This window comes from Arachis hypogaea, chromosome 19 (genome assembly GCF_003086295.3).
Source record: "Arachis hypogaea cultivar Tifrunner chromosome 19, arahy.Tifrunner.gnm2.J5K5, whole genome shotgun sequence".
NCBI classification, from domain to species: Eukaryota; Viridiplantae; Streptophyta; class Magnoliopsida; order Fabales; family Fabaceae; genus Arachis; species Arachis hypogaea.
In genome coordinates, this window is record NC_092054.1 from 9273085 (window position 1) to 9291804 (window position 18720).

The 18720-nt window shown below is 37.2% G+C and overlaps 1 protein-coding gene and 1 non-coding gene across 2 annotated transcripts; one reads left to right on the forward strand and one right to left on the reverse strand.

Moving 5' to 3' along the window:
- Nucleotides 1-5231: 5231 nt before the first annotated feature.
- Nucleotides 5232-7881, forward strand: LOC112777841 (uncharacterized). Its single transcript, XM_025822228.1, has 3 exons — nucleotides 5232-6446; nucleotides 6591-7376; nucleotides 7495-7881. Exons 1-3 carry the CDS (start codon nucleotides 5232-5234, stop codon nucleotides 7879-7881), a joined length of 2388 nt encoding a protein of 795 aa, XP_025678013.1.
- A 4012-nt stretch (nucleotides 7882-11893) lies between these two features.
- LOC112781300 (small nucleolar RNA R71) lies at nucleotides 11894-12001 on the reverse strand. The gene has a single exon (XR_003192084.1). It is a non-coding gene; the product is annotated as a small nucleolar RNA R71 (small nucleolar RNA).
- Nucleotides 12002-18720: the final 6719 nt, after the last annotated feature.

An 18720-nucleotide genomic window follows, 5' to 3' on the forward strand; every position in this document is an offset into this window, starting at 1 on the left:
TTATAACCTCTGGTCTATGCTGTCTGTACTTGGATCTGGGCCAAAAAGGGCTTCAGAAATCGCTGGGGGCGTATTCTGTAAATTCTGATACGTGGCCTCTGTCACGCGTCCGCGTGGGTCACGCGGTCGCGTCATTCGGAGCTTTTCCTTGCCACGCGGTCGCGTCAGTCACGCGTCCGCGTCGCTGCATCTTCGCTTCTGGCACGCGATCGCGTCGTCCATGCGATCGCGTGAATACCAGTTTCCTTCAAAGCTCCGTTTTGCTTTCTCCTTCCATTTTTGTATTTTTCCTTTTCCATCCTTTAAGTCATTCTGCCTTAGAAAATCTGAAACTACTCAACACACTAATCACGGCATCGAATGAAAATGAAGGTAATTAAAATAATTAATTTTTAAAGCTTAGAAAAACATGTTTTTCACAATATGACATAAAAAGGAAGGAAAAGTAAAACCATTCAGTTAATATGAATAAGTAGGTGGAGGATTGAATAAATCACTCAAATTAAGCACAAAAGAACTCATGAAATATGGGTTTATCAGAGACTTATTGAGCTAAATGACCTTGTTGGAACTGACAAAATATGCAAAAATGTAGAAATTTTAATGAAAAAATACAAAAATGTGTTGTTTGCCAAACTCTTTCCCCAATTTGACAAGGTTTGCTATGTAGAAAATGTAAAAGAACACTCACATGATAGGCTTATCTCTAAGCTTTTAAAAGAAGAAATTTGCATACCTAATGTTGTTGGATTCCAATATGGCCTAAAAAGGCTTGGTAACAAAAAGGTTTTCAATTTTTCATAGTGCTTGATGATGTGGATAGTTTGTGTTTATATCCTGACCCAACACTAGGGCCCAGGTCCAAGCACACCAAAAAGGCCCAATCCAAAGATTATCCTTCGCTTCCGAACGACCTCCTCGAAAGAGGTCGGAATCAACACAGACTCCACCTCAAGGAAGCCGGGATCAAATGATAGTTGGCAGATAACACTTATTCGAATAAGTAACTGCCCCTAAAATCTCTCAACCCACTTCCTGGAGCCATATCTCAACTTCCCTAAGATAAAGGGACGGTTATCCACCTTAAAAGGTGAAACTACTCTAACGGTGGTTATTGGTTCACCACTATAAATACACTGACACCCCTCAGGTATCTCTAAGTTCCAATACTCTCTAAACCTGCTAAAATCCTTTGCTAACTTAGGCATCAGAGTGTCTTTGCAGGTACCACCCCCCATTCTTTCACATACACAACTCGGACAGTAGATCCCAGACGCAAATCAAGTTGGAGATCCTCTCCTCCAGATGTTTGGGCCAACCTTATCAGTCCAGCCCATTAATCTCCGGTTAGCCAACGTATCAGTTTGGATCAAGTAAAATATTTTTGTAGAGAATACCGAGACCTAAGTGAAGATAGTAGACTTATCATAACAACTAGAGATAAGCATATTCTTAATGATGAAGTGGATTGGATCCACGAGGTAAAAAAATGGAACGATCCACAATCATTACAACTCTTTTGCTTAGAAGCCTTCAATGAGATTCATCCTCGAGAGGGTTATGAGGTTCTATCCGCCAGCGCGGTAGAGTATGCTGGCGGCGTCCCCTTAGCCTTGAAGGTTTTGAGTTCAAGTCTTCGATCGAAACCTATTGACTTTTGGAAAGGTACTCTGGAGAAACTGAAGAAGTATTCTAATGAGACTATTCAAAACTTGTACAAGATGAGCTACGACGGATTAGATGAAGAGGAGAAAAAGATATTTCTTAAAATTGCATTTTTTTCACAAAGGAGAAGAAAAGGATAGTGTCACAAGCATATTGTTGGCTTGTGCGCTTGAAGCAAGGTGTGGAATGGTGGTCCTTCAAAATAAAGCTTTCATATCTATTTCATATAATAATACATTAGAAATCCATGACTTGTTGCAAAAAATGGCGTTTGAAATAGTGCGTCGAGAAAGCAGCGAAGATCCTACAAGACGTAGCCGATTGATGTGGGACACCGAAGAAATTTGTGCTATACTCAAAGATAACTAGGTAAGACTAGCTAACACCCTTCTCATATATTAAAAATGATTTTACTAAAGAGAGTTTTAAGGATAGAAAAGTTCGACCGGTGCCACCAATTTATTATTTTTTATTAATATTTTTAGTTATTAGTTTAATATTTTTTATTTAAAAGTTTAATAATATATTTTTAATTTATATTTTTAAATATTATTAATTAATTATAGACTAAAAATAATAAATTTTATTAATTTTTTTAATATATATTTTTTTAAAAATACGTACTAATTAAGAAAGTTAAATTTTTTTTTCTAATAATTAAATTTTGCTATATTACTTTTTATTTGTTATACAAAGTAATGAAGTATTCAACTTTTGGTAGAGTTATTATAATGATCTTATATCAGTCAATTTATCTATTTATAATCTATAAAATTAATTTTAATTTTTTATACAATTTTTAGTTATCTTATTTTTTTTAATGATATTATATTAGTATTTTTAATCATATGACAACATACAAAAATCAACCAATCATTTTTAAGAAGAAAAATAAAAAAGTTAAAAAAAAGATCTTACCTACTATTATTATTATTATTGTTTAATTAAAATATAAATTATTAATTAAATATAATAAATATATATAAAAAATATCATAATCATAATTATAAAAAAAATTAGTTATAAATATTTAAATTTCACATTATTTAACTTACTTATACATGTTGATATGTTATATATAAGACTCTTACTATTATATTATTTAGTCTATTTATAAAGTATGTTGCATATAGGGCTCTTACTACTATGCTTTATTTTTTAATCTCTCGCACCAATTACTAAAAACTTCTCCAAACAAAATTAAATTTAGCACAATATTTTTTTACTAGATATATTTAAATATATCATGATTATAAAGTCAATTTATGATTTTATATTATATTTTTTACCTTTTTGTTGTATTACATTTTTTTCCTAACTTTTTTTCTTTAATTATTTGCAAACAATAAAAATAAACAATAAAGATGTAAAGTTATACAATTCTAATATAAAAAATTTATATTTTTTCTAAAATAAATGAGTTCAAATTCCTAAAACAATAAATTATATATAATCTAATTTGTACTACATTTTAGTTGAATAATTATATAAAATTATATACAAATTATCAAATAAATATTTTATAAAATATTTTTAATATAAAATATTTAAATTTAACATTAATTTATATATTATCTAATTAATCTCTAAATAATATTAAAATATACTATATAATATAATTAATTTATCTCTTTAGTATAGCGTGTATCTCAATCTAATTCAACATAACACGAATGAATTAATTTAATATACGTGTCAAATTAGACAAAAAAGTTTGCTAGATTATCGTGATAAAAATCAGTTTTGGCCGGAAAAGAAATAAATTGTTGTTGCCTTTTTATTATTAGTAAAAATAATAAATAAATTTTATAGTACTTTAGTTTGATGTTTTAAAAGTATAATTTTTTGAATTAATAATTTAATGTCAATAAAAATAAAGTTATCAAGATATTTTGTGAGGTTTTGCTAGAGAAACAATTTTTTTACTCAACAATTATCAACTAAAATAGTGGATGAACAAATATTTAAGGAAAAAATTAAAAATAAATGTTGATTAATTATTGGCCAAAAAAATTTAATTCATATATATATATGCACTTCCTAGTAAATTTGTTTTATGAATAATAATAATAATAATAATAATAATAATAATAATAATAATAATAGATATAACTCTGTAGTAAGTATATAAGTACATGCCAAGAAAAGAAAATTCAAAAAATCAGAGAACAATAATAATTTATGTATAAAATATTAACCAGTGTTATACTATTTGCTATTCTGCTATGTAGGGTACAGATGCCATTGAAGGCATAATGTTAGATTTGTCACAAATCGAAGAAATGCAGTTGAATGCTGATGCTTTTAAAAGGATGAATAATTTAAGATTTCTTAAATTATATAAGCCCTCAGATCAATATGCTGGCAACACTAGTCTTCCTGAAGACCTTGAATCATTTTCTCACAAACTAGTTTACCTTGAGTGGTATGGATACCCTTTGGACTCTCTTCCACTAAACTTTTTTGCTAAGTTCCTTCTTAAGATTCGCATGTCGCACGGCAATGCCAAACAACTATGGCAGGGGATTCAGGTACATATATAGATATACATAATACATACAATATTATTTGCATACTGAATTTAGTGTCCATTAAGATATCTTTTCATTTAGTGACAGAAAAAATAATTGAATGAGGAAAAAACTTGAGCATAAGATTTCATGTTTCTAAAACATATTTACATTATATTTGGATAATATTTTCAAGACAAAAATAAAAAAATAAGACATATAGAAATTTGTTAACTGGAGAGATAAAGAATTAATACAAAATTTTGTTATCTTGTAGTATAAAAAATTAAAAATATTAGTGGTCCGTCAGAATTTATTATTTTTGTCATTAGTTGTAATTAATGTTTAAAAGTATGGAATAAATTAAAATATATTGTTAGACTACTAAATAAAAAAAATTAAGTTAATAATTAAGTGATAACTAAAAAATATATTTTGATGCCCCCTAATCGACAAGCACCAACTTCATGTTCTATTTGATGGCTTACGTTCTCTACAGATATTGCATCTCAAGGAATGTAGTAATCTCACTGAATTCCCTGACAACATTGGCATCTTGTCAAAATTACAGGAACTAATACTTGATGGAATGATACGCCTAACAAGGAACTCAAGGAATCTAGCCAGCAAACTCAAAACAACAGCAGCCCAATTGAGGAATTAGAAGAGAATGTTGAAGTAGCAGATGGTCTAGCCATTGAAAAAGGCCCAACAAGTAAGAGAGAAAGAAGAGCCTCATCATGGATGGAGGATTACCATATGAACTAATAAAGAGAGAGCATGATAGTCAATCCATATAGGCAGTTAGTTAGGATCTCAGAAGAATAAAAGGTAAGGGATAAGGAGAGAGAGAGGGCATAGAGAATTACCAAAGTGTGTAATGGAGTCATTCTCCCAAGACTCGAAGCTGGGGGTAGCGTCATTGTAATTACTGGTGGTTGTTGAATTTTGCTTAATTCCTATTTTTCATTCACCTTTCACCCCGTTCATGTGCATTTTCATATTTTGCATTCATTGAGTCTAACAAATTGGTGCTTTCGTTGAGAGGATTCGGAAATGGAATCAGGAACTCCACTGTCCCGTTTGGAGGATGCTTACCAACAACATCGGTCCGAGATCGCAGCGCTTCAGAGAGGGCAAATCGAAACCATCGCTCAGGTCGTGGAAACCCAAAGCCGACTTGGATCTGTGGAAACGTCGGTTAAGAGCATTGAGAAGATGCTCAAGGAAAGCTTGAAGCTCAAGCAAGCGATACCGGAACATGGAGAGAGTTTCGATTCCGCAGGTTCTATGGGGAATCTCCATCTGTCGCAATGGCCGAAGGGAGTTCGGGCCGAGCTACCAATTTTTAACGGCGAGGGAGTGGAGGAATGGACCTTCCGAGCCAGGGAGTATTTCGAGCTTTGTACGGTACCAGAGGCGTGGAGAGTGCGGCTCTTGTCCTTCCACCTCACCGGCCCAGCATATACATGGTATCGATGGTGCGTAAATAATGGCATCATGTATACTTGGGAGGGATTCTTGGAGGCGCTAAGCACTAGATTCGGCTGCAATATTTTTCATGACCCAAAGGCAGCGTTGAAAGATCTTCAACAACATTCCACGGTCACAGAGTACCATTCCCAATTCGAAGATCTGTCCAACCAAGTCACGGGACTGACGGAGGATTGGCTAGTGTCACTCTTTACGGCTAGGTTGAACGATGCACTCAAGTGCGAGCTCATGCTTGCGAAGCCTAAGACATATGTGGAAGCGGTCGCCCTTGCCAAACTGCATGAGCAGAAGCATAGTGCAAATTCTCTCAATCTGCGACCACACAGCCACCGTGCTGCCGGAGGTACTCCTACCACTCTCAGCCCTGTTCGGCCACCATTGCTACGACCACCCTCATCATCCGCATCATTGAAGTCCCCAGTACTTGAAAAGGGACCCCCTGGCTCACAAAGCGGGAGCAATACTCCTCATCGTCGACTCACAGCTGCCGAGATTAAACAGCGGCGCGAGAAGGGACTTTGTTATTATTGTGATGAAAAGTATTCGGTGGGACATAAGTGTAAATCATCCTTTCTACTGCTGGTGGGAGGTGAAGAAATGGATGAGTTACTTCATGGGTGGCAGACCGAAATGACTAATCCAGAGGGAGACTCGGCCAGCTTGGGAACACCCAGTCCGGAGAAAGGCGTGGTGGAGATAAGCTTCAATGCCATGGTGGCAGTGTACCACCCAGAAACTATCAGAATCGCTGAAACCTGTGAAAGGAACCCAGTAATGGTATTAGTGGATGGGGGAAGCACCCATAATTTCATGAAATCAGCGACAGCAAGGAAAGTGGGCTTACCAATCACTCAAGTACCGTAGTTGAATGTATATGTTGGTAGTGGCGAGTGTTTTGGTTGTGTTTCCAAATGCAATCAGGTGCCACTGCATATGCAAGGATTTGGATTCCGGTTAGAAACCTTCATTCTTGATATCAAGGGAGCCGATATTGTTTTGGGTGCACAATGGTTAATGCAATTAGGTGATGTAACAATGAATTACTTGAATTTAACAATAGAATTCGTGGTAGGGGGACATACTGTAAAGCTGCAAGGTGAGCGGTTGTTCCAGCCAGGGGCAATCGGAGGTAGAACTCTTAACAAGATGGTCACTGCAGATGTCATCGCTTCCTTCCTTCATTTAAGAGTACTGGAACTGAATGAACTTGAAGCCACACCAGAACAGCAAGATCAACAAGTGCAGCAAGTATTGGAAGAGTACCAAGAGGTGTTCCAAGAACGCACCGAATTACCTCCACCTAGAGAAATTGAGCACCAAATTCACCTCCAACAAGGAGCAGACCCGGTCAATGTACGCCCCTATCGTTACCCACACTATCAGAAGGAAGAGATTGAGAAATTGGTGGAGGAAATGCTACAAGCAGGGGTTATTAGAGAAAGTCACAGTGCTTTCTCCAGTCCAGTATTACTTGTACGCAAGAAGGATGGGAGCTGGCGTTTTTGCATGGACTACCGCGCATTAAATGCAATTACCATTAGGGATAAGTTTCCGATCCCAAATATTGATGAGATCCTTGATGAATTAGGTGGTGCCAAGTACTTTTCCAAGATTGACCTCCGTTCTGGCTACCATCAAATTATAATGTGTGAAAGTGACATTCCGAAAACAGCCTTTCGGACACACTTGGGACATTATGAGTTCATTGTTATGCCCTTTGGGTTAACCAATGCCCCTCTACATTCCAGGCTATTATGAACAAACTGTTTCATCCTTATATTTGGAAATTTGTAGCGGTTTTCTTCGACGACATTCTCGTTTATAGCCGGTCCAAGGAAGAACACCTGTGCCACTTGCACACTGCCCTGTCAGTGCTGCAACAGAACCAATTTGTTGCCAAACTTTCGAAATGTGTCTTCTGTCAAACCCAAGTAGAATATCTTGGTCATGTGGTCAGCGGTGCCGGGTGCAAGTAGATGCTTCCAAGATAGCCGCCATAGTTGAATGGCCAAAACCAACCAGCTTGAAACAACTACGGGGTTTTCTCGGTCTCACTGGGTACTATCGACGCTTTGTAGCTCAGTATGCGCATCTTGCTGCCCCATTGACGGACCTGCTCAAGCAAAACAGCTTTCACTGGAATCATCTAGCTGACTTAGCCTTTGAGAGGCTTAAGGCTGCTCTTACTCACACCCCAGTACTTGCCCTCTGATGAGCGGATAATTTATACGCTTTTTGGCATTATTTTTACATAGTTTTTAGTATGGTTTAGTTAGTTTTTAGTATATTTTTATTAGTTTTTAATTAAAAATCACATTTCTAGACTTTACTAGGAGTTTGTGTGTTTTTCTATGATTTTAGGTATTTTCTGGCTGAAATTGAGGGACTTGAGCAAAAATCTGATTCAGAGGCTAAAGAAGGACTGCAGATGTTGTTGGATTCTGACCTCCCTGCACTCGAAATAGATTTTCTGGAGCTACAAAAATCCAAATGGCGTGCTCTCAATTGCGTTGGAAAGTAGACATCCAGGGATTTCCAGCAATATATAATAGTCCATACTTTGCTTGAGTTTAGATGACGCAAACTGGCGTTCAACGCCAGCTTTCTGCCCTATTCTGGCGTTAAACGCCAGAAACAAGTTGCAAAGCAGAGTTAAACGCCAGAAACATGTTACAAACTGGCGTTCAACTCCAAGGAAGACCTCTACACGTGAAAGCTTCAATGCTCAGCCTAACCACACACCAAGTGGGCCCCGGAAGTGGATTTCTGCATCATTTACTTATCTTTGTAAACCCTAGTAACTAGTTTAGTATAAATAGGACTTTTTACTATTGTATTTACATCTTTGATCAGTTTTACGCTATCTTAGACCTTTATGGGGGATGGCCACTCGGCCATGTCTACCCCATTATCACTTATGTATTTTCAACGGTGGAGTTTCTACACCCCATAGATTAAGGTGTGGAGCTCTGCTGTTCCTCATGAATTAATACAAAGTACTATTGTTTTTCTATTCAACTCAAGCCTATTTCTTCTCTAAGATATTCATTCGCACACAAGAACATGATGAATGTGATGATTATGTGACGCTCACCACCATTCTCACTTATGAACGCGTGCCTGACAAACACTTCCGTTCTACATAAAAACAAGCTTGAATGCATATCTCTTAGCCTCCTGATCGTGAGATCAGAGTCTTCGTGGTATAAGCTAGAATTATTGGCGGTCATTCTTGAGATCCGAAAATTCTAAACCTTGTCTGTGGTATTTCGAGTAGGATCTGGGAAGGGATGACTGTGACGAGCTTCAAACTCGCGAGTGCTGGGCATAGTGACAAACGCAAAAGGATTACTGAATCCTATTCCAGTATGATTGAGAACCGACAGATGATTAGCCATGCGGTGACAGCGCATTTGGACCATTTTCACTGAGAGGACGGGATGTAGCCATTGACAACGGTGATGCCCAACCTACAGCTTGTCATGGAAAGGAGTATGAAGATTGGATGAAGGCAGTAGGAAAGCAGAGATCCAGAAGGAACTAAGCATCTCCATACGCTTATCTGAAATTCTCACCAATGAATTACATAAGTATCTCTATCTTTATTTTACATTTTATTTATCTTTTAATTATTAAAACTCTATAACCTTGAATCCGCCTGACTGAGATTTACAAGGTGACCATAGCTTGCTTCAAGCTGACAATCTCCGTGGGATCGACCCCTTACTCACGTAAGGTTTATTACTTGGACGACCCAGTGCACTTGCTGGTTAGTTGTGCGAAGTTGTGACAAAGAACTAAGATTATGAACGTGCGTATTAAGTTTTTAGCGCCATTACCAAGGAATGAACAATCACGATTTCGTGCACCAAGTTTTTGGCGCCGTTGCCGGGGATTGTTTGAGTTTGGACAACTAACGGTTCATCTTGTTGCTCAGATTAGGTAATTTTATTTTAATTTTAAGTTTTTTTGTTTTTCTTTTTATTATTTTATTTTCGAAAAAAAATTTTCAAAAAAAATTTTAAAAAAATAAATCATTTTATTCTTCAGAAATTTTAAGAATGAATTCTAAAGTTTCTTCATGATTTGTTGAAGCCTGGCTGGCTGTCAAGCCATGTCTAAATTTTTGGACTGAGGCTTCCACCTATCATGGCAAGAGCCCTTGTACTCTCATCTAATCAGCTGTTATATGCTTGATTTGTATCTGCTGAAGCTTGGCTAGCCATTGGCCATGTCTAGTGTTTTGGACTGGAGCTTTCACTGAAAGCTTGGCTGGCTAGTAAGCCATGTCTAATTCCTGGACCGGAGTTTTAGACTAACATTGCATGATTCCTGGAATTCTCATTAAAAATTTTGAAATCCTTAATTTTCTTTTTCCAATTAATTTTTGAAAAATCCAAAAAAATTTAATACAATCATAAAAACAAAAAATTTGATGTTTCTTGTTTAAGTCTTGTGTCAATTTTTAAGTTTGGTGTCAATTGCATCTTGTTAATTTCATTAAAATTTTCGAAAACTCATGCATGATGTTCTTCATAATCTTCAAGTTGTTCTTGATGATTTGCTTTGTTTGATCTTTGCATTTTTATGTTTTGTGTCTTTTCTTGTTTCTCATAGGCATTTTCAATTTGTTAGTATCTAAAGTTTGAAAATTTCTAAGTTTGGTGTCTTGCATGTTTTTCTTTTCTTAAAAATTTTCAAAAATAAGTTCTTGGTATTCATCTTGACATTCAAAGTGTTCTTGCATGCATTGTGTGATTTGATTCATAATTTTCATGTTTTGAGTCTTTTCATTGTTTTTCTCTTTCATCATTAAAAATTCAAAAATAAAAAAAATATCTTTCCCTTTTTCTTCTCATAAAATTCGAAAATTTGAGTTGACTTTTTCAAAAAATTTTAAAATCTAGTTGTTTCTTATAAGTCAAATCAAATTTTCAATTTAAAAATTCTATCTTTTTCAAATATTTTTCAAAAATCAAATCTTTTTCATTTTTTCTTTCATAATTTCGAAATTTTCAAAATTTATTTTCAAAATCTTTTTCTTATTTTTATTTCATATTTTCGAAATTAATGCTAACAATTAATGTGATTGATTCAAAAATTTTAAAGTTTGTTACTTGCCTATTAAGAAAGGTTCAATCTTTAAATTTTAGAATCATATCTTTTAGTTTCTTGTTAGTCAAGTAATCAACTTTAATTTTCAAAATCAAATCTTTTTAATTTTCTTTTCAAATTTGATTTTCAAATCTTTTTCAATTAACTACTTGACTTTTTGTTTGATTTTAAAAGTTTTATGTTTCAATCATACCTTTTTCAAAACTACCTAACTAATTCTCTCTCTAATTTTCAAAAATCACTAACCACTTTTTCAAAATTCCTTTTTAATTAACTATTTGTTTTAAATTTTAATTTAATTTAATTTCATTTTTCTTCTTAAAATTTTCGAATTTTAACTTTTATGTTAAATTAAAAACAAAAATATTTTTATTTTATTTAATTTTTGAATTCTTCCATCTCCTTCTAATTATTTATTTATCTACTAATACTTCTCTTCTACTAAAAAATTCGAACTCACTCTTCTCTATGTGTTCAAATTTCTCTTCTTATATTCTTTTCTTCTTCTACTCACATAAAGGAATCTCTATACTGTGACATAGAGGATTCTTATTCTTTTCTGTTCTCTTCTTTTTCACATGATCAGGAGCAAGGATAAGAACATTCTTGTTGAAACTGATCCAGAACCTGAAAGGACTCTGAAGAGGAAGCTAAGAGAAGCTAAAACACAACACTCTGAAGAGGACTTTACTGAATTTTTCGAAAAAGAAGGTGACATGGCCGAACCCAACAACAATGCAAGGAAGATGCTTGGTGACTTCACTGCACCAAGTTCCAACTTACATGGAAGAAGCATCTCAATCCCTGCCATTGGAGCAAACAATTTTCAGCTAAAGCCTCAATTAGTTTCTCTGATGTAACAGAATTGCAAGTTTCATGGACTTCCATCAGAAGATCCTTTTTAGTTCTTAACTGAATTCTTGCAGATCTGTGATACTATTAAGACCAATGGGGTTGATCCCGAGGTCTACAGGCTCATGCTTTTTCTGTTTGCTATAAGAGACAGAGCTAGAATATGGTTGGACTCTCAACCTAAAGATAGCCTGAACTCTTGGGATAAGCTGGTCACAGATTTCTTAGCCAAGTTCTTTCATCCTCAAAAGCTTAGCAAACTTAGAGTGGATGTTCAAACCTTCAAATAGAAAGAAGGTGAATTCCTCTATGAAGCTTGGGAGAGATACAAGCAACTGACCAAAAAGTGTCCTTCTGACATGCTTTTAGAATGGACCATCCTGGATATATTCTATGATGGTCTGTCTGAATTATCAAAGATGTCATTGGACTATTCTGCAGGTGGATTCATTCACCTAAAGAAAATGCCTACAGAAGCTCAGGAACTCATTGACATGGTTGCAAATAACTAGTTCATGTACACTTCTGAAAGGAATTCTGTGAGTAATGGGACGCCTCAGAGGAAGGGAGTTCTTGAAATTGATACTCTGAATGCCATATTAGCTCAGAATAAAATATTGACTCAGCAAGTCAATATGATTTCTCAGAGTCTGAATGGTTTGCAAGCTGCATCCAACAGTACATCTTCTGAAGAAGAAGCTTATGATCTTGAGAACCCTGCAATGACAGAGGTGAATTACATGGGTGAAGCCTATGGAAACACCTATAATCTCTCATGGAGAAATCATCCAAATTTCTCATGGAAGGATCAACAAAAGCCTCAACAAGGCTTTAATAATGGTGGAAGAAACAGGTTTAGCAATAGCAAGCCTTTTCCATCATCCTCTCAGCAACAGACAGAGAATTCTGAACAGAATCCATCTAGCTTAGCAAACATAGTCTTTGATCTATCTAAGGCCACTCTAAGTTTCATGAATGAAACAAGGTCCTCCATCAGAAATTTGGAGGGACAAGTGGGCCAGCTGAGTAAAAAAGTCACTGCAACTCCTCCTAGTACTCTCCCAAGCAATACAGAAGAAAATCCAAAAAGAGAGTGCAAGGTCATAACCTTACTTGGTGTGGCCGAACCCAGAGAGGAGGAGGAGGACGTGAATCCTAGTGAGGAAGACCTCCTGGGATATTCAGTGACCAATAAAGAGTTTCTCTTTGAGGAACCAAAGGAATCTGAGGCTCATCTAGAGACCATAGAGATTCTATTGAACCTCCTTTAGCCATTCATGAGCTCTGATGACTATTCATCTTCTGAAGAAGATGAAGACATTGTTCAAGGGCAAGTTGCCCAGTATTTAGGAGCAATCATGAAGCTGAATGCCAAGCTATTTGGTAATGAGACTTGGGAGGACGAGCCTCCATTGCTCATTAATGAACTGAATATTTGGGTTCAGCACACTTTACCTCAAAAAAAAAAAGGATCCTGGTAAATTCCTAATTCCCTGTAACATAGGCACCATGACCTTTGAGAAGGCTCTATGTGACCTGGGGTCAGGCATAAACTTAATGCCACTCTCTGTAATGGAGAAACTAGGAATCTTTGAGGTACAGGCTGCCAAATTCTCATTAGAGATGGCAGACAAATCCATGAAACAGGCTTATGGACTAGTAGAGGACGTGTTAGTAAAGGTTGAAGGCCTTTACATCCCTGCTAATTTCATAATCCTAGACATTGGGAAGGATGAGGATGAATCCATCATCCTTGGAAGACCCTTCCTAGCCACAGCAAGAGCTGTGATTGATGTGGACAGAGGAGAGTTAACCATTCAATTGAATGAGAACTACCTTGTGTTTAAGTCTCAGGGATCTCCCTCTGTAACCATAGAGAGGAAGCATGAAAAGCTTCTCTCACTGCAGAGTCAACCAAAGCCCCCACAGTTAAACTCTAAGTTTGGTGTTGGGAGGCTACAACCGAATTCTAAGTTTGGTGTTGAACTCCCACATTCAAACTCTAAGTTTGGTGTTGGAAGGTCCCAACAATGCTCTGAACATCTGTGAGGCTCCATGAGAGCTCACTGTCAAGCTATTGACATTAAAGAAGCGCTTGTTGGGAGGCAACCCAATGTTATTTAATTATATCTATTTATTTTCCATTGCTATTTTATGTTTTCTTTAGGTTGATGATCATGTGAAGTCACAAAAACTACTGAAAAAATCAAAAATAGAATAAAAAACAGCATTAAAAATAGCTCACCCTGGAGGAAGAACTTACTGGCATTTAAACGCCAGTAAGAAGCATCAAACTGGCGTTTAACGCCAGAAAGAAGCATCAAGCTGGCATTAAACGCCAGAAACAAGCACCAAGCTGGCGTTTAATGCCAGAACAGAGCATGGAATTGGTGTTAAACGCCAGAAACAAGCAGCAAGCTGGCGTTTAACGCCATACATGCATTACAAGGGCGTTTTGCACGCCTAATTGGAGCAGGGATGCTAATTCATTGACTCCTCAGGATCTGTGGACCCCACAGGATCCCCACCTACCCTACCTCTTCTTCTCTTCTCTTCACCCCTTTCCATAACACTCTTCCCCAAAATAACCTCCACCAATCACCTCCATTACTCCTCCAAAACCATCATACAAACCCATCTACACCCACCCACTCAAATTTAAACCATCACTCCTTCCTTTTCACACATCATAACCACCTAAAATCCCCCTTGGCCGAACCACTCACACCTCTCCATCTCATATATTTTCTTCTTCTTCTACTCCCTCTTCTCTTCTTTTGCTCGAGGACGAGCAAACCTTCTAAGTTTGGTGTGATAAAAGCATTGCTTTTTATTTTTCCATAACCATTTATGACACCTAAGGCCAGAGAAACCTCTAGAAAGAGGAAAGGGAAGGCAAAAACTTCCACCTCTGAGTCATGAGAGATGGAGAGATTCATCTCAAAAGCTCATCACTAAGAAAAGGATGGAGCAAACAAGAGAGCCCACTCATGGACCTCAACAAGAGCATGAGGAAATTCCTCATCATGAAATCTCTGAGATGCCTCAAGGGATGCACTTTCCTCCACAAAACTATTGGGAGCAAATCAATACCTCCCTAGGAGAATTAAGTTCCAACATGGGACAACTGAGGATGGAGCACCAAGAGCACTCCATCATTCTCCATGAGATTAGAGAAGATCAAAGAGCTATGAAGGAGGAGCAACAAAGGCAAGGAAGAGACATAGAGAAGCTCAAGAACACCATTGGTTCTTCAAGAGGAAGAAGGCGCCACCCCCACTAAGGTGGACCCGTTCCTTAATCTCCTTGTCTATTTATTTTTCTGTTTTCATTCTCTATGCTTTATGTTTATGTTTGTGTCTTATTACATGATCATTAGTGTCTAGTAACTGTGTCTTAAAGCTATGAGTGTCTTATGAATCCATCACCTCTCTTAAATGAAAAATGTTCTAAAAACAAAAGAACAAGAAGTACATAGATTTCAAATTCATCCTTGAAGTTAGCCTAATTATTTTGATGTGGTGGCAATACTTTTTGTTTTTCTGAATGAATGCTTGAACAGTGCATATTTTTGAATTTGTTGTTTATGAATGTTAAATATGTTGGCTCTTGAAAGAATAAAGAAAAAGGATAAATGTTATTGATAATCTGAAAAATCATAAAATTGATTCTTGAAGCAAGAAAAAGCAGTGACTACAAAAGCTTGCAAAAAAAAATGGCGAAAAAAAAGAAAGAAAAAGAAAAAGCAAGCAGAAAAAGCCAAAAGCTCTTTAAACCAAAAGGCAAGAGCAAAAAGCCAGTAACCCTTTAAACCAAAAGGCAAGGGTAAAAAGGATCCAAGGCTTTGAGCATCAGTGGATAGGAGGGCCCAAAGGAATAAAATCCTGGCCTAAGCGACTAAACAAAGCTGTTCTTAACCATGTGCTTGTGGCGTGAAGGTGTCAAGTGAAAAGCTTGAGACTGAGCGGTTAAAGTTGAGGTCCAAAGTAAAAAAACAGAGTGTTCTTAAGAACCCTGGACACCTCTAATTGGGGACTCTAGCAAAGTTGAGTCACAATCTGAAAAGGTTCACCCAGTTATGTGTCTGTGGCATTTATGTATCCGGTGGTAATACTGGAAAACAAAGTGCTTAGGGCCACGGCCAAGACTCATAAAGTAGCTGTGTTCAAGAATTAACATACTGAACTAGGAGAATCAATAACACTATCTAAATTTTGAGTTCATATAGATGCCAATCATTCTGAACTTCAAAGGATAAAGTGAGATGCCAAAACTGTTTAGAGGGAAAAAGCTACTAGTCCCGCTCATCTGATTGGAGCTAAGTTTCATTGATATTTTGGAATTTATAGTATATTCTCTTCTTTTTATCCTAATTGATTTTCAGTTGCTTGGGGACAAGCAACAATTGAAGTTTGGTGTTGTGATGAGCGAATAATTTATACGCTTTTTGGCATTATTTTTACATAGTTTTTAGTATGGTTTAGTTAGTTTTTAGTATATTTTTATTAGTTTTTAATTAAAAATCACATTTCTGAACTTTACTAGGAGTTTGTGTGTTTTTCTGTGATTTCAGGTATTTTCTGGCTGAAATTGAGGGACTTGAGCAAAAATCTGATTCAGAGGCTGAAGAAGGACTGCAGATGCTGTTGGATTCTGACCTCCCTGAACTCGAAATGGATTTTCTGGAGCTACAGAAACCCAAATGGCGCGCTCTCTATTGCGTTGGAAAGTAGACATCCAGGGCTTTTCATCAATATATAATAGTCCATACTTTGCTCGAGTTTAGATGACGCAAACTGGCGTTCAACGCCAGCTTTCTGCCCTATTCTGGCGTTAAACGCCAGAAACAAGTTGCAAAGCAGAGTTAAACGCCAGAAACATGTTACAAACTGGCGTTCAACTCCAAGGAAGACCTCTACACGTGAAAGCTTCAATGCTCAGCCCAAGCACACACCAAGTGGGCCCTGGAAGTGGATTTCTGCATTATTTACTTATCTCTGTAAACCCTAGTAACTAGTTTAGTATAAATAGGACTTTTTACTATTGTATTTACATCTTTGATCAGTTTTATACTATCTTAGACCTTTATGGGGGCTGGCCACTCGGCCATGTCTACCCCATTATCACTTATGTATTTTCAACGGTGGAGTTTCTACACCTCATAGATTAAGGTGTGGAGCTCTGCTGTTCCTCATGAATTAATACAAAGTACTATTTTTTTTTATTCAACTCAAGCTTATTTCTTTTCTAAGATATTCATTCGCACACAAGAACATGATAAATGTGATGATTATGTGACGCTCACCACCATTCTCACTTATGAACGCGTGCCTGACAAACACTTCCGTTCTACATGAAAACAAGCTTGAATGCATATCTCTTAGCCTCCTGATCGTGAGATCAGAGTCTTCGTGGTATAAGCTAGAATTATTGGCGATCATTCTTGAGATCCGGAAAGTCTAAACCTTGTCTGTGGTATTTCGAGTAGGATCTGGGAAGGGATGACTGTGATGAGCTTCAAACTCGCGAGTGCTGGGCGTAGTGACAGACGCAAAATGATTACTAAATCCTATTCCAGTATGATCGAGAACCGACAGATGATTAGCCTTGCGGTGATAGCGCATTTGGACCATTTTCACTGAGAGGACGGGATGTAGCCATTGACAACGGTGATGCCCAACATACAGCTTGCCATGGAAAGGAGTATGAAGGATTGGATGAAGGCAGTAGGAAAGCAGAGATCCAGAAGGAACTAAGCATCTCCATACGCTTATCTGAAATTCTCACCAATGAATTACATAAGTATCTCTATCTTTATTTTACGTTTTATTTATCTTTTAATTATTAAAACTCTATAACCTTGAATCCGCCTGACTGAGATTTACAAGGTGACCATAGCTTGCTTCAAGCCGACAATCTCCATGGGATCGACCCTTACTCACGTAAGGTTTATTACTTGGACGACCTAGTGCACTTGCTGGTTAGTTGTGCGAAGTTGTGACAAAGAACTAAGATTATGAACGTGCGTATTAAGTTTTTAGCGCCGTTACCAAGGAATGAACGATCACGATTTCGTGCACCACCCTCCCTGATTTTTCTCAACCCTTTATAGTGGAGACAGATGCTTCGAGTCATGGAATTGGAGCTGTTTTATCCCAAAAAGGGACACCCCATTGCTTATTTCAGCAAGAAACTCAGTGGGAGGTTGTCGATGGCATCAGTGTATGTTAGAGAACTTTATGCTATCACACAAGTTGTTGCAAAGTGGAGGCATTACCTTCTTGGTCGCCATTTCGTCATTAAAACTGATCACCAAGGCCTTCGTGAGCTTATGAATCAAGTGGTGTTGACCCTTGACCAATAATATTACCTCACTAAGCTGCTGGGATATGATTTTGAGGTGGTGTATCGGTCTGGCTCCCTGAACAAAGCTGCTGATGCTTTGTCTCGGCAAGGGGAGGAAACTGCAACCCCAATTTGCTTCCAAGCCTTCTCATAAGTTCAATCGGCTTTAATTCCTACATTGCTGCGTGCCACTAGAGAAGATCCAGAGACAAAATTGCTAATTGAACAATATAAGCAAGGAGAATTACCCTGTGATTTTCTCTTTCAAGATGGATTGTTGGTTTATCGTGGTAAAATTTGGGTCCCAGATTTCGAAGGTATCCACACACAACTGCTTCAGGAGTTTCATAACACCCCATTGGCTGGGCACCACGGTGAGCTCAAGACGTATAAGGCTATTGGGGAGCTTTTCTTTTGGCCGGGCCTGCGTAAAAATATTCATAAGTTTATTCAAGAGTGTGATGTTTGCTAATCAACCAAATATATGACTTCTAAGCAACAAGGGTTATTGCAACCGTTACCTGTGCCAAGTGGGCCGTGGATGGAACTCTCAATGGACTTCATTGTTCAACTGCCGATGTGATGTCTGCTGGATACTCTGCAATCTTGGTGGTTGTGGATCGCTTTAGCAAAACGGCACACTTTAAACCATTGCGAGCTGGGTTCACTGCCAGTACGGTGGCAAGAATTTTCATTGGGTCAGTAGTGAAGCTTCATGGTTTCCCTTCCTCCATTGTAT

Bases quoted from the DNA above. Each gene is read 5' to 3' on its own strand.
- LOC112777841 (XM_025822228.1), top strand. From the start codon at position 5,232: ATGGAATCAGGAACTCCACTGTCCCGTTTGGAGGATGCTTACCAACAA. The intron at 6,447-6,590 runs GTATTAGTGGAT...AAATGCAATCAG, and splicing joins GTGAAAGGAACCCAGTAATG to GTGCCACTGCATATGCAAGG. The intron at 7,377-7,494 runs GTTATGCCCTTT...TCTCGTTTATAG, and splicing joins TGGGACATTATGAGTTCATT to CCGGTCCAAGGAAGAACACC.